Raw genomic sequence first — 21,256 nt, 5'->3', positions numbered from 1 at the left:
TGGCAAGCTCTTTCTCACCTCTCATGGAGGCACAGCTTTGACTCCAGATTCCATGAGATAAGTCAAACAGCTAGTCCAAGGTCACGGCCATAGAGTCCAAGGCAGTGCCCCCGTCCCCCTGACCCCCAGAACCTTTGCTCTTTTTTTGCCTCCAGTATGGGGATAGCATTGAACTCAGGACCTCATGCACCCTAAGCAAGCACTGAGTTGGGTGCCCCACCCGCAAGTCTCTACTCTTAATTCATGCAGAATGTTCTCTTTAGAAAGTGAGCCTTGGTCCCCAGGTGGTGATTTATCAGAGTCGGCCCCCTCCCAGGGGTTCTATCACCTGCCTGTCTCCAAGTTCCCCAAACACTGAATGCCGAGGTGGTCCATAACCCCCTCTCTCCCTCTCGCTGCCCCCTCTAGACCTGCTCGGAGGTTTCAGGCCTAAGAAGTTCATCATGCAGAGCATCCCAGTTTGATATGTTTTACCCGAAGGCATTTGCAGTTTACCTGAGTGGTATCTTGAGCCAAAGGAACTAAGGGCTGGGGGTAGGCCTCAGGTGAAGCAGGGGGCCTGGTGGGCATGGTCCAGCCCCTCACCCTCCTAGTCTGACAGGCCTTTGATGGAGAGCCTAATGCTATAAGGAGGAAAAACCCTCTCTGGGGCTTGGGTGCCACTGCTGCTCAAAAATAAGAAGAGGTTTTGTTTGTTTGTCGTGACAAGTGGGGCAAAGTAGGTGAGTTACCATGGCAACGCACTCCAGGTTACCAAACAGAATAACAATTAGCTCTCTTCTCCCAGCATCACTCAACTAAGCCAAACTTCCAGGACTCCTGATAGTCGTTTATAGGGCTCACCTGCTCTCTGCAGGAAGCTCACAAATGGACTACTACTCCCAACAGTCTGAAGAGAACATTCCAGATGTGGCGGGTCTCAGATGGATGGGAGAACTGAGATGCAGTGCTTGAGTGAGTCCCATGATTTTCCCAGGATCACATGGAAACTGGGTCGCGTCCTTCTAGCCTGGGGTTAGATTCAGAATCTAATTAGCTACACCCAACCAGGGGAACCTAACAAAAAATAATACTTTATCCCAAGGAATGATGCTTGGTAGGTTTTCTATATTTGTGGCAGGTAGGTAGTATAAGACCATTCAAGTGTTCTCTGTAGACCATATAAGGATCTCTATAGACTGCTGGGGGCTCTCTGTAGGCCATTGTGAGGGTCTCTATAAATCACAAAGGGTTCTCTGTAGACTATTCATAATTCTCTTTACACTGCTGAGGGTTCTCTGTAGATCACTGGGGGCCCTCTGTAGATCACCCCCTTCTCTGCCTGGGGTACTCCTAGGACCCTCACTCTTTTGCTCCTTCCAGGAAAGGAACCACAAAACCATCTTATTTCCACTCCTCCTTCTGGAATTGTTCTTTTCCTGGAAATCACAGCCTCTCATAGTAATTGGTGGAAATTATAAAACCATACATAACACATAGACAAAGCTACTGTCTGCTGGATCACTCCAATTACTATACTTGCAGGACTTACTTTATATAGGTATTCCTGCACAATCAAACTCAAGTCCCCTGTTTTAAAACTATTGAAATTTTCAAGAAATAGGACATGAATCCAAGTATGGAGCCCTTCTGATTATGGTTAGCTCTGGGCTTGGTGGGCCTTGTGAAGTAGATGGAGAGGCACTCAAGGCCAGGTCAGCTAGAAGCTCAGAAGATGATAGGCCCATTGTTTGTACTGGAATCCATCACACAGCTGGCTGCAGGGGCCTACAGACTGAGTGAGTTCTAGCACCCAGCATCACAGAGACTGTGTTCCTCCATCCCCCTTCCAGGCCACAAGCAGTGATTCATGCCCTAAACTTAAAGAGAACTCCAATTCTGGTTTTTAAAAAGCAAAAGAAACCATTTGAAAGATCCAGGCCAGACCACAAGCCAATCACCAGCCGTGGAATGTGCTGGCTGCTGCCGATGAAGCCAGCCAGGGGCAGAGGCACTGGCAGGCCCGGAAATAGGCCCCGCCCATCATCTCAAGGGGGACCAAATTGTCACTCAGGTGCTCTCTAGTCCTTTCAGTACGGACCTGCCTGACTTCTACGCCATACATCTTAAACCTATCCCCTCACACCGCTCTGCACAAGAGCCTGGTCCCACACCACCCTGGATCTGAAGCCTCCCTTCAAGCCCTCAATGTCTGGATTAGTCAATCCAGAGGACTAAGACCAGGAGGCAGGCAGAGCCTGGGGGGACTACCACGGGGAAGGCTTGAAGAAATCCCCATGGCTCGTGGTAATAGGTGTCTAACAGGTCTCCCTGACTTTTCCCTTGTCCTGAATGCTGTTCTGCCCTACAACCAAGAGGAGGTTAGCTTGGGCCACGCTGCAAACCCTCCTGGGCTCCCCTGCTCACGCTGATTTTCTCACTCTATCTTCAGCTAATCCTAGCATCCCACAGCCCCAGACTTCCGGTGTGTTACTTTGTATTAGGTATTCTGATGCTATGATAAAACACTGTGACCAAAGGCAACTTAAGGGAGAGTTTTCTTTAACTGTCCACCATGACTGGGCAGAAGCATGGAAACAATTGGCCGACATGGCAGCAGATGTGGGAAACCAGGAGAGCACAGCTTTAACAGCAAGCACCAAGCAAGGCGAGGGTGAACAGGAAGCAGGGTGAGGCTTTAAGAGAGGCCCTGCCAGTCACATACTTCATCCAAGGCTGTGCCTCTCCATAACCGTGTCCTTCACAAAGCAACACCAACTGGAGACCAAGTGCCCAATTGCCTGAGCCTACAGTGGACATCACGCAGTCAAACCACCGCACCTCAAACGCCCCCACCCCGGGGACACTATCTCACTTCTTTTCCAGCTCCCATCTCACCAACGCCCCAATTTTAGTTACTACTCTCCTCTACAAACTCTCACAGAGACAGGGGCCCTCCTACCCTTCCACTTTAGCACCTAGATGGCATTGAATGGCATCTAGCATTAGGGCTGGCTCCTTTATTCACGTTGTATACTGCAGGCCCTAACAATGTAATCCAATGAGAGCAAGACTGTCTTTACTTACATATCCTAAGGTCCAGCACTGCACTTGACTAGAGTAAGCAAGCAATATTGTAGAAATGAACAGATGAGACAGTGGAATTAATAGTTCATAGCTCTTACTCCCAATCCCACTGGCTAATAAATAGCCCCCTACTCACCTTTCCAAAGACACCAGACTGGCATGCTGTTAATAATTATAATATTTTCCAGCCATCTATAAATGAATGTTTGAAGGCTAGAAGAATTTGATAGCAGTCTAGGGTCACAGGTAGACATGGCAAGGAAGCCTGCTGAAGGGCGCGGAGGCTTCTTGAAAGACTTTAGAAAGTCAGGAATAGGTGGACCACAGTCTAGCCCAGAAGTACTGCAGATGTCGGGGTTCAGACCTGCCCTGACAAGTCCTCTTCTTAGAGAGTGCAATGGAAACTGTAATTCCCACCCTATAGGAGCAATGTAAAAAAATCAGAAATACTGCCCAATACCCAACAGAATATTGACCAGTGATAGGATATTCAGCAAATTCTAGTAGCAATGGCAGTATTTGTGATGTAGACATGAAGTCACTCAGTCAAGATCACTCAGTTGGTAAACTACAGCCTGGGGTTTCATCCAGGCAGCCCGACTCCACAGACTGATTCTGAGGGCTTTCCCAAGGCTAGACCTCTGCTGTCAATCAACAGAAACAGACCCCAAGCTCAGCACAGTTTGACCATCTTGGGAGACTTTCTTCCTGTTTTTTTTTCCTTCCTTTTGTTTTTTTCCATTCCTCCCTTTATTTCTCCTTCCCTTTTCTTCTTTTCCAGAGTCTCATGTAGCCTTGAACTCACTAAGTATCCAAAGATAGCCTTGAGCTTCTGACTCTACCTCTCAAGTACTGGGTCCGCAGGTATATTCACCACATCTAGTTTATGCAGCACCAAGAATCAAACCCAGGGCTTCACACGTGCCAGGCACACACTCTACAGACTGTGCCATGCCCCTAGGTCCTCTTTCTTACTTTTTCATTCACACAGTTTTGGCTAATCTTTTTGTGTTCCACATAGACTCACTCATCCACCACACCATAGGTATACCAGGTGCTGCCACACAGTCCCCAGGAAGGACAGATCCCCTTCAATCTCTGCTCCCCAGAACTAAGAAGCTATGGGGTGCCCCGTTTGACTGGGGAACTTTATATGAGACAAACCTAGATGTTCTCCACTGCTGCAATGCGAGTTCTAGGCTGCTGTGGCTGTCCCCTGTGGGTTTGTCAGTGCTTCCTTAGGAGACAGCTGTCCTGTTGGAGGTCATAGGGTCTGGAGGGGCTAGCAGGTGCCCAGTTGTCAGGACAACCATCTGCTCTCACTTTTCTCAGGGTGCAGTGTGTGTTCATGTGTGGGCAGGGGCATGTGCGAGTACACACAGAGGCCAAGGGACAGCCTCAGGTGTTACTCCTCAGGTGCCACCCACCTTGTTTGTTGAGACAGTCTTTCATTGGTGTAGAGCTTGCTGGTAGCTGAGGCTGCTTGGCCACCTGGCTCCACATGCCTGGCACCAGGATTATAAGAGCACATTGCCACATCCAGATTTTTTTTTTCAGCGTGTGTTCTCAGGGATCAAGCTCAGTTAGTTCTTCATACTTGTGCAGCGGACACTTTACTGCCAAGCTGTCACCCAGCCCTAGGGACTCTATTTCAACAACAAGACCTTCACAGAGTCTGAGCCTCCTAGGCAGGTGACCTGCCCTCAGTGTGCATTGCTCCAGGGACAAGACACTCACTCCTCACCAGGCAGTTCTCTGTTTCCATGACAACAGACGGTTCATGAGAAAGTAGAGTGGAAAATAGAGAGTATTTCCAGTTCTCAAGAAGCAGAGGCAGGTGGCTATCTTCGAGTTCCAGGCCAGACTGGTCTACAAAGCAAGTTCCAGGACAGCCAACACTGCCTGGAACCCTGCCTCAAAACAAACAGACAAACAACAAAAGTCCTGACCTACACCCAAACCCAGAAGGACTTCCACATGAGCCTCAAGCAGCCAAGGCTTCCCTCCTCAAAGTCTGCCATCCCCAGCAAGCAAGCCAGTGGCATCTAGTGGGTCTGTGATGAGCCCATGCATCTGGAGAACTTTCTAAATGGGTGTGGGCATCCACTGCAGGGTGAGCCTGCTAGCTTGGAAGGGAAGGGCCCCCACAACTCCTTTTTTTAGTTGACATTCAAAGAACCAGTTCAGGGTGGCCAGAAGCTCTCTGGGCCCTCATTACCCTCCTTCCTCTTGTCCAGGGGAAAGCCCTGCCACAAATTGCACATCTCCAGCTTCGCCCGCTGTGTGCCCGGCTTTGCCCACTTCCCTGGCTGAGGCTAATCTTGGATGCACAGATCTCTTTATTTACACACCCAAGACAAAAGAGACCCAAGCCCAGGAACTGGAAACCAAACCAAACTCTTAGAGCTGGTTAGTATGTCAGGGAAAGGGGGTCACAGGGCAGCTGTTGAGCTGGATACTGCATCACTTACATCTGTGTAAACAGTACCCAGGCAGCTGTGGGGTACAGTGACCTCAGGAGTGGAGGCACAGAGTAAACATGCGTGGATGTCTTTAAACCCTATGCTAGGACTCAGATCGGGCACCTAGTCCACCATGTACCTTTTCAGGAAAGGAAACTGAGGGCCAAGAAAAAGATCCCCAGTGGGGATGGAGCTAGGATAAGACTTCTGGGACCAAATCCACCGCTCGAAGCTTGTCCCTTCCCTGAGGATGTAGCTGTTATAGTCCCAGCAACCTCTGTTAGCAGGTTAGTGTCTCACAAGTGTGTTCTTGCTTTCATCTTTCTCAAACAATCACCTGCTGTGTTCTAAGCGTTGTCCTAGGGGCTCGGGATAAAGAAAAGAAGAACAAAGTCCCCTCCTGTGCTGTGCTATGAAATGTTTATCAGTTGATTTTGTTTCTTTGGATAAAGTGGAAAGTATGTGTGTGTGTATGTGTGTGTGTGTGTGTGTGTGTGAGAGAGAGAGAGAGAGAGAGAGAGAGAGAGAGAGAGAGAACAGCTGGGGGCATCAGAGTGGCGCATGCATACATGGCACATGTGTGGGATCATGTGGGACAACCTTGGGTGTCAGTCCTCAGGCACCTTCTGCTGTGTCTGAGACAAGGTCTCTCATTGGCCTGGAACTTAGCTAGCTGACTTACTGGTTTGCAGGTCTCTGCCTCCCAGAGCAGGTGAGCACCATAGCACCTGGCTTTTTACATGAGTTTTGTGGACCTGAACTAAGATGCTCTGACTTATGAAGGCAAATGCTTTACCTCCCCAGCCCTGGAGTACAGAGAATCTTTATTTGAAGCAGGGAACAATTACCTTGGTATAACTCTTCCCACTCTGGTCAGTTTTAAAACTACTAACACATCACGGCTAAATATGAGCTTGAATATGATAAACTCTTGGGAGAAGGCTCCAGCACATGCTGGTCCCTTCTCTTGTGTGACTTAAAGAACCCGTAATCACTTTTGACTTTGAAAGATGTGAAGAAGATCCTATGAGGGAGAAAAATGGGTTCTTCATAAGATGGTCAAACAATTTCAGAGTCCTGACATTTAAACTTAGTGTTGAGAAGGAGCCACCCACCAGTGGAGCAAATATCTTATGGAAAGGTACTGGTGGATGACTAAGTCAGTTAAGTACTTGCTGGGAGCATGGCTCAGTTAAAATGCTTGCTAGGATCATGGCTCAGTAAATGCTTGCTGAGGGGGATGGAGTGAAATGATACCTCATGTCTACGAGGGATTCATTGATTTCTACAACCTATTTGAAAAAGTCAGTAGGGGGAAACACAGACATACATACTTTATGTCTTCCCAGGTCCAGGGAGCTAAGCAACAAATGGATCCAGACCTTGTCTGTCAGCAGCCTAGCCTAAGGCTAGGAGAACTCTAAGCCAATGAGAAATGCTTATCAGAAGGCAAGGTGGACAGCACCCTGAAGAAGGGCACTTAAGGCTGTTCTCTAGCCTCCACATACACTCAGGCACACACACCTGTACAATACACACACACACACACACACACACACAAGACAGACAGACAGATGAGACAGAGATGAGATAGAGACAGAGAGAGATGACACAAAACAGAGAGACAAAGATGGAGAGGGGTGAGGAAAGGAAGGAGGGAGAGAAAGATGCCTCAGAGAAGATTGTCCCAGGCAAAGAGAGCAGCTTCCAGGTGGAAGGAGTTGGGTATGTGTGTGAGAGAGGCGCTAAGGAAGGTCTGTGTGGCTGGAGCACAGTACGTGATAAACACAAAAGGCAGATCTTGCAGCACCCAAGGGCCCTGGGGAATGAATGGTCTGCAATCTGCTCCATGTACAGTGTGTGTGTGTGTGTGTGTGTGTGTGTGTGTGTGTGTGTGTCTGTGTGCATTGTGTACGTCTGTGTGTGGTATGTGTGTGTGTGTCTATGTATCTCTGTGTCTGTGTGTCTATGTGTAGTGTGTGTGTGTGTGTGTGTGTGTGTGTGTGTGTGTGTGTGAAGAGTACAAGTTGGTGTTCCAGAAGGCTTTAAGTAAGAAAGTTACAGATGAATCCAGTTTTTGTTTTTGTCTTTGATCACTCACTGCATGAAGAACATGGCATGGAACCACTGATATCCCTCATGGTGCTCTGAAGGCCTAGGTGGAGCTGTGTTCTGACCAAATCCGGACCCAGAGAGGAGAGGTGGTAGTAAGAAATAAATAAAAGAAAGGAAGGAAGGAAGGAAGGAAGGAAGGAAGGAAGGAAGGAAGGAAGGAAGGAAGGAAGGAATGTAGGAAGGAAGGAATGAGGAAGGAAGGAAGGAAGGAAGGAAGGAAAGAAGGAAAAAGGAAGGAAGGAAGAAAGAAAGGAAGGTAGGAAGGAAAGAAAGAAAGAAAAAAGAAGGAAGAAAATAGGGAAGGAAGGAGAGAGAGAGAGAGGGAGAGAGATGACTGACCTTCATCCATCTATGGCCCTTACTCTTGAAGGGGTCATCATGTGTCCCCTGCAGGCATGGGACAGTTCTGGGGTGGAGAGGGAAAACTATGTTAATTACAGCCAACTACAGCTCTCAATTTCCAGGCCTGTTTTCTATGAGTTTGACATCTGCTTAACTAGCACGTTGGCAAACTCCTGACTTACTCCAAATGGGCAGGGCCAAAATGGCTCTTCTGAATGCTCTCTCTCATCTCTCTCCTGCTTCTCTGGGTGCTTCTCCTGCCCCTCCCCTGGTCGCTATTTCAGTGGTGTGCCATCTGGCCTGAACATGCCTGTTCTCCATAGCCCAGGTAAAGGCTCCACACAGCTCAGTTCCACACAGTCTACCCAGCCTCCAGCTGGCTGTTTCCCATCCAGAAAAGTCTTCCTCTTGAAGATCTGTAAGAGCTTTGGAGAGCTGAGGGAGATCATATTAGCTAGAGCAAGTAGTCGCTCTAGCACAAACTGTGGCCCTAAGAGAATGGGCAGACTAAAGGTGAGCATTTGCTAAGATGGGAAACTGAGGAGGGACAGAGGCCTGGCTCACCATGAGAGGCCGCTTTGATAAAGGACTCCAGGGGTGGGGTCAGGGAAAGGAAACTTCCTGAAGGAGCACGAGGTGAATGGGCCATGTGAGGCCCTCCTGTGCTCACTCTTCTCCCCTCCCAGCTCCTGTCAGGCCCTCAGAGTCTTCCAGACCTCAGAGCAGGCCCTACCCATGCTGGAGTGAGGATGCCCACACCTCTCATTGCTTGTGAGAGGGAGGGCTCAGACACCTGCTGTGTCTTCTTCCATGTGTTCAGAACCCATATGGAGAGAGCTCTGTATAGAGCCAGGGGACGTGCCACTGTGGCCTGAGCTTTCCAGGGACCAGGCTTTGCTTCTTCCTGCTGTCAAGCTGAGGGCCTGAGGCATGCTGACTGCCAGAGGCAGCAAGGGTGTGGCCTGGGGACCTGCTGCTCCCCAAATGAGATAATGTCCCTATGGATTCCTTTAGGGCCAGGGGTGTTGCTCATGCAAGGTGCAAGAGGCCACACCTTTCCAAGGAAACCTCCCCCTCAGCTGAAGCCCCCTTCCTCCCTTCTCTGGCCACCCCCCAACACCCACCCACACACCCTCCTCCCTTAAACCCCACCCCTTTCCCAGAACTTAACTGGAAGAAGTCATTTCTTCCTCTGTGTAGCATGCCCCCCATCTTGTTCCAATCCCTTGGTTATGTTCACACATATGCACACAGCCCACTTTCTATTAGAGCTGGAGTTCTGCACCTGCCTGGGGGGAAGAAAGCCACGTGAGCCCTGCCCAAAGAAACAGCTCTGTCCTGCTTCTCAGCAGGAGAACGAGGAGGAAGAGGAGGAGGAGGAGGGTAGGATGGGAGAACAGAAGAAAGGAAGGGACACGAAGGAACAGAGAAAGAGTGCATGGTGGCCGGCCACTGACACCAATGGCTGGAGGAATGAATATACAGTTAGACGGACCCCATGCTGCTGCCTTCAAAGGAGAAGGCGCAGTTAGTCAGAGGCGGAGGTCCCTAAGGGCACTGTTGGCTGGAGAAGTGTGACACTGATGTGTTGACTGACGAAGACAGTGTGCGGTGGGCTGTGCAAGAATAAACAGCAAGCAGGTCAGGCTAGTGTGGAATCACTCTGAGAGGTGGGGCTACAGCTGATCTTTACAGGAGCCCTAAAGCTGAGGGACACTTGGGTAGGACTCAGGTGTTAGCAGAGAAGGAAGTAACACCCCTGGAGACTCCTGGGGAAAGCCACCCATCTGCCCATGGGGTACTCCCCACAGGGGTGCTCCCCACAGGGGTGCTCCCCACAGGGGTGCTCCCCCACAGGGGTGTGCTCCCAGGGCGGCCCTGAAAGCTTCTCATTTCTGAGGAGATGGTATGGAAAGGAGGACAGAGAAGCACACAGACTTAGAGCATCATGGACTGGAAATGGTAAGCCCGATGGTGCCCAGAGAGCCCTAATATCTTGTTCAAGACCACACAGCCAGTAACAGTAAAAGCAAGAAAGGGACCAGGCCCCCTTACACCCAGCTCACTCTTCCTACAGCAGTCTCAGCTCCTAAGAGCTGCCCATTCCGTACCGTGCAGTCTCTCAGCCCTGTAAGGTCCACTCCTGGGCCTTCGACACTTGCTCTCCAGCCGTCAATGCCTCCCACCCTCCTTAGGTGCTCACACTCCTAAAGATGCCAGGGGAGGGACTCCTTAGCCACTGCAGCACTGCACGGTCCTGAGAGGTCATAGTGGGCCTGCGGGGTGTTTAGAGTTCTGGTGAGGACTGGGATACTCAAGAGGAGCAACGTCATCAGGACTGGAAATGGTCAGCCTGATGGGAGACTGGTGCCAGAGCCAGTTTCTTCTCACTCACAGTGTGAGGGTACAGTGCGACATGGTGGTGGGAGCTTGAAGCAGCTGGCCACACCGTACCCACAGTCAGGAAGCCGAGTGCAGCGAATCCTGGTACTCATCTCCTCCTCTCCTTTTCATGTGGTTCAGGATGCCAACCGGGGAATGGTGCCACCCACATTTAGAGTGCATCTTCCTACCTCAATTACGACAGCCTAGATAATCCCTTACATCCAGAGATCTGTCTCCTAGGTGGTTCTAAATCCCATCAGGTCACCAGTCAGTATAAACCATTGCAGTGATGTCCTGCTCTCTTGCTCTGGGACTCACCGATGGTTAACTAGCTCCATCCAGCTCTGGGGAAGAAGCTAGGGTTTACATGGAAAGATGACTGCCCTCCCTGGTGACCCACCAAGGCTCCATCTTTCTGATTTCTGATGTGTCCAGAAGCTACAGTCTGTGGCCAAGTCTCCATGGTGCACACACGTGGAGGACAGCCAAGCCTGGATGGTGCCGAGTAGGAGCTGATGGTTTCCCTTAATTCTTCCCCTTGGCTTGGGAATGCAAAATATTATCATTTTTTGCCTGGAGATTTCCCTTCCCAGATGTGTTTAGCCAACACTCGGATGAGCTCGCATTCTTCCAGGCTGCCTGGTCTCCAATTCTCAATTGTTTGCAGAGATTCAAGGCAGATGCTTATGTGCTGACAACTGGAAGTCAGCTATGTGTCTGCCCCCAGAGAACCACTGATATATGTGGAGGTGTCCTTACAATGTGGGGCTGAACCCTCTTATGTGACAGTACCAGAGGCACAGAGAAGCAGAAATATTCTCCATGGACAGACACACAGACAAATTATAACAAAGCTGAGATTAGAACTCAGATCGCCCCACCCTATCCACACTTCTCTTGGCATCTCTTCAGACTCTATTGACTTACAAACAAGCCTGCTGACCCACTCAGCATGGCTGAGGACGCTGACTCTGGCTGTATGTCAGACAGCCAAGCATTCCTACTCCCCAGAATAGATCCCAAGCAGACAATTTTTCTGAAGTGAAGATTTGTAGAAAAGGTCACACCAAAGAAGAAGTAGAGAAGAATCAGGTGAATTGGCTCCATTGGTAAAGCATTTGCCTCACAAACACGAGGACCTGAGTTTGAATCCCCAGGAGCCATGTAAAAAGCCAGATGAGGCAAGTGGAGTGTGTTTGCAATCCTAGTGATAGCAAGATGGGAGAGCCAGGCAGATGCATTCAGCTCACTGGCCAGCTACCGCAGAATATCAGGCCAATGAGAGACTCCGTCTCAAACCAAAGGTAGAAAGCAACTGTGAAACAACATATGGCCTCTACATGCACTCGCACATATGTACATGTATGCACTGACACATATATGTGCATACATGCATGCATACATGCATGCATACATACAAAGAATAAAGAGGGGCCCAACGAAAGGCTGGCAACTTTAGGGCAACCCCACTCACTCTGTGCTTTATCTTGCTCACTTACAACACGGGTCTCGAACCCAGTAAGAACAGCTCACGGGCATCCTCTCCTAAGATCCCTGGGAAGCTATGTGGGAGAGCGAGGCGAGGCGAGGCGAGATGGTAAGAATGCCCAGCTCGGCGTGGACATTCAGCACACGTTCCTTAAGCGATCACAGAGCACTGAGTGACAGTAGACAGGGTCACACTGGGCCATATCCCTCAGCCCTGGAGACCTCAGCAGTGGCTCCACCCTCGTCTCCACTGAGTGGATCAGAGAACTGGTCTTCCAGTGACATTCAAGCTTGAGTCTGCGGCTCTGATCCTTTGGGACCAACTGGTCATTTTCTAAAGCCAAATTAAGAATGTGAAAAAGGGAACAGGGCTGTCATCAGCCGCAGAGAGAGAGCCATCAAGGAACGGTGGACTCTCCCTCTAACACCAGACATGGGGCAGGAGAGTGACACACTGCCCAGCCAGCCTCCCCCCCCACTCTCCCGCACCCCCCCCACCCCACATCTCTGCAGCCAGGCTACTGAGTCCCATCAAAAACAATTTTGTTTTGTTTTGTTTTGATTGAATCTAAGGTCAATAATCCCTGAGAAAGGTTATACCCGCCCCCACATCACCACCAGGGAAAGAAAGTTGTGGATTTCAGAACAGTCAAAGACTGGTGAGAGCCAAGGTCACCAGCCAAGGCTCAACATCATTTTTAGGAAATCCACCCTCTGGTTAGTTTGGTTTGGGCAGACGAATGCAGTAACCGGATTCTGGAACTTAAATGTGTTGTCTCTTTTGTGGCCAAGCTTCGCTCCTCTCTACCCCAAGGAGATTGGGTGAGGGCAGTGGGAACAGGGGGCAGACAGTTCTAAACAGAACTCCATGAAGAGGAGAGGTTTGACCCTAGGGTGCTCTGACCTTAGGGTGAGACCTGAGGTGGAGAGGGAGACCCTCTCTGAGTAGAGCCTTCTTGCCCCTCAGTCCTCCAAGTCTGGCCCTTAAAGAGGGTGGTGATCCTGCCCCAGCTCCCCCAGGCCTTTGGTCCATCCCCAACTTTCTTGCTGAGCAAGCTACCACAGATTGAGCTCACAGAGGTGTTGATGTCCATCTCGTAGGGCTGCTGTGAAATCTAGGACTCAGTGTAAAAGTAGTGGGTTTCACCAGCATCCTGGCCTCTAGCTATTCAGTCAGCCACTCTGTGTAAGCAAGACCCTGGCTTGGGTGTTCAGGCACCAGAAGTGAAAGAAATGGTCCTCCATTCAAACTGTATCTCCTCAAGGTAGGGTCTTCATCTCCTACCTTTCCCATCAGACTGTGGAGACGTGTCAATCACCTCACATGAGGGCTCCTCAAAGACTAGGGCACCCTCCTGCTTCACAGCCCAGCCTCTCTGGGACAGACGAGCAGTCGGCAGGCCCAGACACACCCCTAGGCAGTACCTGCACCTTGCAGACTCTCCCATTTCTCTTTTCTGCTCCCATGCAGGATTCACGGACACCTTCAACATGGATACCAGGAATCCTCGGGTCATTGCTGGCCCCAGTGCTGCCTTCTTTGGCTACACAGTACAGCAGCATGATATCAGTGGCAAGAAGTGGTGAGTGACAGACCTGGGGACCACCTAGCCCAGAGCTGTGTCGTACCAGTGCCTGTTTCTACCCCTGGCCAGCCAGCTGCCCAGACTGGCTCTCCCGGGCTTCCTGATTCCCATGAATCAACTCTCCATCCACCAGGTCAAAATCCCGTAGGCTCTGTACATGAGACCAGTTGCGGGAAATATTTAAAAATTGCACCATCTCATGCTATCGCTGGCTACTCTCGGGCCCGGTGACCCTGCTGCCTCCATGGCTAGCCCCAAACAGTGACTGCCTATCTCTGGCTCTCTTGCGTCTACTCCCTGTGGTCATCCGTCCCAAATCCCAGTAACCCAGTAAAATCAAAACTCTAGAGGCTTATAATTTATAAGTCAGATTTATATCAGTAAATTCTCACCCCACAAAACATCCACACAATTTACTCAGAGCCAACTGATATTGACATAAATTGCCCACCTAGATTACAGGACAAATTTGTCCTGTAATTATCCATCCCTTATAAGATACTCATAGCTACCTGTGGCTATTTAAAGTCACACGGAATCTGGATCGCCTTTCTCCTCCATCTTCCTTCCTTCTCTGTCCTCTCTCCTGTCTCCAAAATTCTCCACCTGCCTACCTTTTCCACTGCCCAGTCTCACCTTATCTTGTGCCTGCTCTCACCTCCATATAGACATCAATCCACAGAGACCCTAACATCCATTGTCCCATCTGTCAAATGGGGGTAGGGTGCAAACCCCTTTTCCAGGTTACAGGACAGAGGGAGCAGGCACTGGGAGCCACTGATGAGGCACCTTCGTGTCTGAACTGTGAGACCTGTGAGACAGCACCTCTGCCCTCATCCCCTCTGAGGGCAGCAGGGTATCTACAGTGGGTATGAGGTTGCTCATGAGGTAGAGACAACAGGCTGAGGGCTGGGGATGGAGGGGAAGTTTTAACCTCTGAGTTTTAATAACTTGGCTATAAAACAGCCTACTCGATCGTATAATCTAATTGTGAGAAGCGTGCAAATCAGTGGTGATTTTAGTAAATTTACTAGGTTGCCCGACCATCCCCAGCAGTCAGCATTAGGACATTTCCATCACCCCAAGTATGTCCCTCACACATGGGCATGGTTCATCCCAGTTATCTCGCCACAGGTTCAGCTGATCGAAGGCAAGGGAGCGCTTAGCACTTTGAGAAACTCTCAGAGCCTTCCCAGTGAATATGACCACAGATGTCCCGCCTGCTCTTCCCAATCTGACCCCTGCTGCCCTCTCACCTCAGTTCTCTAGACCTTCCTTAGACCCTCCATCCTGTGACCCCCTCTCCTGCACCCCTGCTGTGTCTGCCTCCCAATCCAGACAACCCTCCTCCTTCCCTCTTCTTCCTTTTAGCCTTCCTCCCCCTCCACTGCTACCTCTTGCTCCTCCTCTTCATGTCCCTCCTTTTCTTCCCACCCTCTTCTTCCTCTTCTCCATTCTCCTCCATCTCTTCCTTCTCTTTCTTCTTCCTCCTCATCCTATTTTTCCTCCTCCATACCCCTGTCCTTCCCCTCCTCCTCTTCTTCCCCTTCTTCTCTACATCTTCATTCTCTCTTACTTCTTTGTCTTATTCATCTTGCTGTTTAGGTCTAGCTCACATAGCACTGTGATTAACTTGGGTGTACAGAGTTATTGTCTGTCTGCATGCAAGCCATCATCTCCCACACCACACAAGCACCCAAAAGGGTTTTTTGTGCCCCTAGCCAGTCAGTGTCCCTCCAGACAGCCATAATTCTGACTCTTGTCACCATAGATTCATTAAGCCAGGTTTCCTGTGTGTGTGTGTGTGTGTGTGTGTGTGTGTGTGTCTGTGTGTGTGTGTCTGTGTGTGTGTGTCTGTGTGTGTGTGTCTGTGTGTGTGTTTGTCTGTGTCTGCCTGTGTCTGTGTGTGCATATGTTCATGTATGTGTATACATGTACATGTGTGTCTGTGTGTGTGCATGTACATATACCTGTGCCTGTGTACTTGGTGATGATATCATTTTGCAGGTACTCACTTCCACCTGGTTTTTTAAATTCAACACTGTGTCTGTGCACATTATGACATCATCCTGGGCATTTCACCTCATGCCTTTTTGTTGCTTGTGAAATTCTGTCGTATCATTATGTCACTCTTGATTTATTCTGCTACCGATGGATACTGAAACTGGTTTGAATTTGGCTGCTTGAGCGGGTCCACTGCTCTCATCCTTCTGCTGCTGGACGTGTCTTTAATGAACATTCATCATCCTTTGGCTGGGCGTGCACAGGTGGTGTGCAGAGATCAAGGGTAGGTTTATAATTGATGCTACGAAGATCTATCAAGCATTTTTTTCCTCAGAGTGGTTTACTACTTAAACTCTCTAGTAAAATAAAAGAGCCCCAGTCATCCCAAGGCCTCACCAACACACGGTATAATCATTTAAATTGTAGTCACTCCCACCAGTTCAGAAAGTTGGTGGGCATCCTCACATTGTCTTTAAGGAAGTTTCCAGTCAGATCTTGTGTCCTTTTGTGTGTTCCATTTATCTCTTTATCTAAACTTGTATCAGCAAAACAAAAAACAAAAAACAAAAAACAAAAAACAAAAAACAAAAAAAAAACAGCCTCAGTCTGGGACTGGCAATGTAACTCAGTTGATACAGTGCTTGCCTACTGTACCCCAGAGCCCTGGGTTCAGTCCCCAGCACCACAGAAACCAAGAGTTGTGGTGCACATTGTAACCCCAGCATTTGTGGTGCGGAGGTCAGAAGATCGTGAACTCAAGAGCATCCTCAGCTACATAGCGAGTTTGAGGCTAGCCTGAGTAATGTAAGACTATCTCAAAAAATTAATTTTGAACTCAGGCAGGTGAATTCTCTGTATTTGCTCATTATGGGTGAAATTGTTCCATCTGTTTTAAGCCCCGTCCTTCCCTCTGCCAACTTTCCTCCAATGGTATTTGCTGGTCTCTTGATTATAGTAATACTAAACGTATAGGTAAAATTGAGAATAAATGAAACTTCAATAACAACAAATGCCCTGATCCCTTTATTTTTAATTTTTTCCTCATAATTTTCAATGTAAAAGTCTTGATCATCTTTAATTACACTAATTCCTACATATTTGTACCTTATACTGCTAGAAATGAGATGGTTTTGTTTTCTAGTCACGCTGTTAGAGAAGAATGCAATTGATTTGTATATACATTGTATCTCCCAACTTTATCATTTCTACTAACTTGGTTAGCTTGGTATAGCCTTTTTATAAATTCATTAGTATTAGTATTAGTAATAGTATTAGTGCCAAGTGTGTGTTATTGGAGTCATGCCACAACCATGTGCAGAGGTCAGAAGACAACTTTGGGGACAGGTGTCATCTCTTTCCTTCCACTTCGATGTTGGTTCTGGGCGTCCAACTTGAATCACCAGGCCTGTGTGGCAAACATCTTCACACTTGGAGCCGTCTCATCCTGTCCTTGCCTGTGTCTCTCTAGGTCCTCCCACATGATCACTCTTTGTTTCTTCTTTCCATACCTCCATTTTTCGCCTTATTGCAGAGCCTAGAGCTGTCGGGTCAAGGCCGATTGGACATGGTGGCCTTGAGCATTCTTTGTGTGTTTTCATGGAGTAAGTCTGAGTGCAGAGTAATGGAAGGCGCTTTCTGTGGTTTACTCGTCTGTTGGTTGTAGATGCCACCAGACTAAAGAAGTATTCTTCTATTTCTAGTTTGGTGAGGTTTTGTTTGTTGTTTGTTTGGCTTCTTTCTTTTCCTTTCTAGACTGGGTCTCATATATCCTCATTGACTGACCTTAAATTTGTTATATACAAGAATGGCCGGGTCCCCCTGCCTCCACTTCCTGAGTCCTAGGACTACAGGCACGTCCCCCATGTTTGGAACTGGTGCTGGAAATCAAACCTAGGACTCATGTGTACTAGACAAGCCTTCTTCCAACTGGGCTGTATCCCTAGCTCCCTGGCTCCAGTTTTTTCTTCTGTTTTTAATGTTATCAACAAGTAAGCATTCAGCTTGATCAGGTTCATTTCTTGTAAGAATTGAGGCATACAGTTTTCTATATTTTGTTAGTATGTTTTTTTTTTTTTTGATGGGTTGAGTTTTTTAACTTAGGAGTTTTTGTTTGGGCCCTTATCTTTCCTTCTCTTTGTCTTTCTTTTTACCCTTTTCTTCTTTTGTAGTTTGAATTAAAACTTGAATTCTTGAGCTAACACTAGAGAAATACATTATCTAACATCTATCTATTATCTATCTATCCATCCATCCATTCATTTGCTTGCTGCTTGTTTGTTTATTGGTGTTTCAAAACAGGGTTACTCTGTGTAGTCCTAGAACTGGCTCTGTAGACCAGGCTGGCCTCAAACTCAGAGATCAGCCTGCCTCTGCCTCCGAGTGCTGGGATTAAAGGAGTGTGTTACTACCTGTTGAGAAACACATTAACAATACTAACACTGGCGGTTGGAAATATTGTACTTTGAGCACTGTTTCCTTAGCATCATCCATTAGTTCTGCCTCTAACAATCTTTTCATTTCCTCTTCCAAATAGATGTTCTCAGGCTTGATGGGGGTAGGGGGTGGGTGGGTGTGAAAACATCTCACTGAGAACTGAGCACTCCAAAGTCTCTCACTCTCTGCTCGTTGCTATGAACAGATTTTCGACTTCCTGAAGGGAAATGGAGCATGCAGATTCCCAGTTGCTTGTGTTAGCATTGATAATGTATTTCTCCGGGGGATTCAACTGTTTCATTCAAGTTTTACTAACAAAGTATCAATCATTAGTTTCATACAAATTTTACTAACAAAGTATCAATCGCCGGCCTCCTGTTTATATTTCACCGGTCATTTAAGTTCTAGAGCGTGCCCCCCTCGTTTTCCTGCTTCTCAGTGGTAACTTATGTGTCTGTCTCCCTTAGTCACAATGTGTCTTGCTATAGGTGTGACAATTTCATTAAAGTTTTATAAGGATAGATTTTGGGTTTGGGGTTTTGTTTTTTTAATGATTTCTTTTATTTTGTGTGCATTGGTGTTTTAACTGCATATATGTCTGTGTGAGGGTGCTAGATCTCCCTGGCGAGTGAGTTACAGGCTGTTGTGAGCTATCATATGGTTGCTGGGAATTGAACCCAGGTCCTTAGAAGAGCAGAAGGTACTCTTAACTGCCGAGCCATCCCTCCAGCCCCTGGATTTGGGGTTTTATTGGCCCCTGCCGAATCTCTGTTTTCTCTTTCACTGGTTTTTACTCATTAGTTGTTTCTTTCTCTCCTTTGGGGAGTGAATTTGTCTTTTCCTAGATTCGTGTTTAAATTGCTGATTTCCTTTATATACAGAAAAGATACACATAAAAGATTCTAATGCTCTTGCTTAAGCTGCATCTCATAGTTTCATGGTTTTATTTTTGTTGCAATCATATGAATACCTGATGCCTTTTTGATTCGTGTGTCATTTAGAGATGTGTTCCTTTAGTTCCCATATATTTGCCAATCTTCTGGTTATTTACTATCAGAACTCTAATTTCATTCCTAGTAATCAGAAGTGGCATTATATAATTTATTTTTTTAAAAAGATACATGTATACCGCGTGTATGTCTACGCACTGTGTGTATGCATAGAACCCATAAAGACCAGAGCAGGCTTTAGGTCCTCATGGGTGCTGGGAACTGAAACTGAGTCTTCTGTAAGAGCAGCCAGTGCTCTGAATTGCTGAGCCACCTCTCCAGTCTCGTGCTGTATAAACCAGATGTGATCTATTTTAATAAGTTCCCAAGTCATTTGATAAGTCTCTTCTGGTGTTTTGTTTGTTTGTTTTTCATTTTTGTTTTTGTTTGTTTGTTTTCTTTTTGCTTGGTTTGGTTTTGTTTTTTTTGAGCCAGGGTTTTTCCAGCCCTGGCTGTCCTGGAATTTAATTTGTAGACCAGGCTGATCTTGAACTCACAGAGATCCTCCTGCCTCTGCCTCCAAGTGCTGGGATTAAAGGCATGCGCCATTATGCTTGCTCTGGGTTTTGTTAAGTATTCTTCTACATGCTGTTAGATCAGCATAGCTGTGCTTTTCTAATATCTACAGCTTTACTGTCTGTGTTTGGTGGCTTTGTTCGGAGTGGACAGTCTGAGTCGCTTAGTCCATGCTTCTGAGAGATGTATTAAAATCTCCAGCTATCATCGGGAAGTCACCTTCATTAGCTTTGCTTTATATTTCTTGAAGTTGTTAACTAGGTATATAAACGAACTCATTCTTAGTTAGGTACATCAATTTAGCATTACAGCCTAATACTCTATTTTCACTCGGTTGCTGTGACTCTAACCAAAAGCAACCTGGGGAGGAAAGAGTTTCCTGGCTGTTTGCAGATCAAGGATCAGTCAGCCTGGGAACTCAGTCATAGCCAAGCAAGAACAGCAGGAACTAATAGGTAAGGCTGCCTGCTGCTCACTCTCCAGCCCATGCTTAGACAGCTTTCGGAAATAGCTGATAACCGCCAGCCCAGGGAATGGCGCCACCCACAGTGAACTGGGCCCTCTCATCAATTTACAATCAAGACAACCACAGGCCAGTCAGTGTGATCTGGCAGTCCTTCTGTTGGGATTCTCCTTTGGTGACTCTAGACAAATTGGCAGTTAAAGCTGACTAGAGTACCTAATAAATTTTACATTGTATCTTAACATTTTATATTGTAATTATATTGCGACTCTATATTTATTACACACATACACGTACACACACACACACACACACACACACAGTCTGGACTGCTATGGGCACAATAGTGACGATCTTTTAGTGAACTCCTGTGAGCTGTTTTACATCCTCTTTCTTTCAATCTTTCTGTAACCTTACTTTTTTTGAAGATGTATTTTTAATCTTTAATTATGTGTATGCATGTATGTCTGTGTAGGGTATATACACATGAGTGCAATTGCCTGCAGAGGCCAGAAGAGGGCAATGGGTCCCTTGTAGCTGCAGTTGTAGGCAGTTGTGAGACATCCACTGTGGATTCTGGAATCCCAACTCAGGTCCTATGCTAGAGCAGTGCTCTTATCCACCGAGCCTGCCTTCAGCCCGCTGTGTCCTTATATTTAAAGTGTTTCTCTTCCAAGTGACATATGAGGTTTTAATCCATTCTGATAAGACTTGCCTTTAATTGGACATTTAATATAATAATATAGTTGGATTAATAACATAGTCTCTTCAAGTGATATGTCTGCTTGTCTCCTGGCCAGAGCAGAGAATATCTGGGACTAGCACGGGATGGTGCAACTTTTTTAGTATTTCCCACATCAGGAAGGTTTTTCTCTGCTTTACCCATGTGGGTTCCAGGGATGGAACTCGGTATGTTGGGCTTGGCAGCGAGCACCTTTACTCACTGAGCCATTTTGCTGACCCAAGATCTATCTTAAGTTAGGGCTTTTACCACTGCCCAAATAACATTGACTCCAGCGATCTGTCCCGTCCCTTGTGCCATTTCTGTCATAGAATTTTACCTTTGCATAGTTATAAATTCCACAAGACCTTTAACTGTCAGCATCCCTATCTGCTTACTCCTGTGACTACCGTTCTATGACCCTTCCTTATCTTCGTGTGATTCTGTGAGGGTGTTTGGCATAATTTTCTGTACAGAAAACAGGAGACAACAGTTTCAGTGCTCCTGTCTCTTAAGTTTTGGGCATTGGACTTGATGTTCATCTGTCTGAATAAACTTTATTTCACTCTGATTCTTCAAATGTATCTTTTGTTGGCAGTTTTCCTTCTATCATCTTAATACTTCTTGTTACATTTGTATTTTGTGTCATCCATGTACATGTGTAGTGCAAGTGTCACGGGGCAAGC

At 47.4% G+C, this 21,256-nt stretch overlaps 1 protein-coding gene across 1 annotated transcript in view; it reads left to right on the top strand.

The window, feature by feature from the left end:
* Positions 1-21,256, top strand: part of Itga11 (integrin subunit alpha 11) — a 106,816-nt gene that overhangs the window by 5,224 nt on the left and 80,336 nt on the right. Inside the window, exon 2 of the mRNA XM_052188094.1 lies at positions 13,330-13,441. Coding sequence (XP_052044054.1) covers positions 13,330-13,441 — 112 coding nt within the window. The remainder of the gene's footprint in view (positions 1-13,329; positions 13,442-21,256) is intronic.

The sequence above is a fragment of the Apodemus sylvaticus genome, chromosome 7, assembly GCF_947179515.1.
Source record: "Apodemus sylvaticus chromosome 7, mApoSyl1.1, whole genome shotgun sequence".
NCBI lineage: Eukaryota > Metazoa > Chordata > Mammalia > Rodentia > Muridae > Apodemus > Apodemus sylvaticus.
Note: the sequence above shows the minus strand (reverse complement) of the source record. Positions and strands in the feature narration are given on the sequence as shown.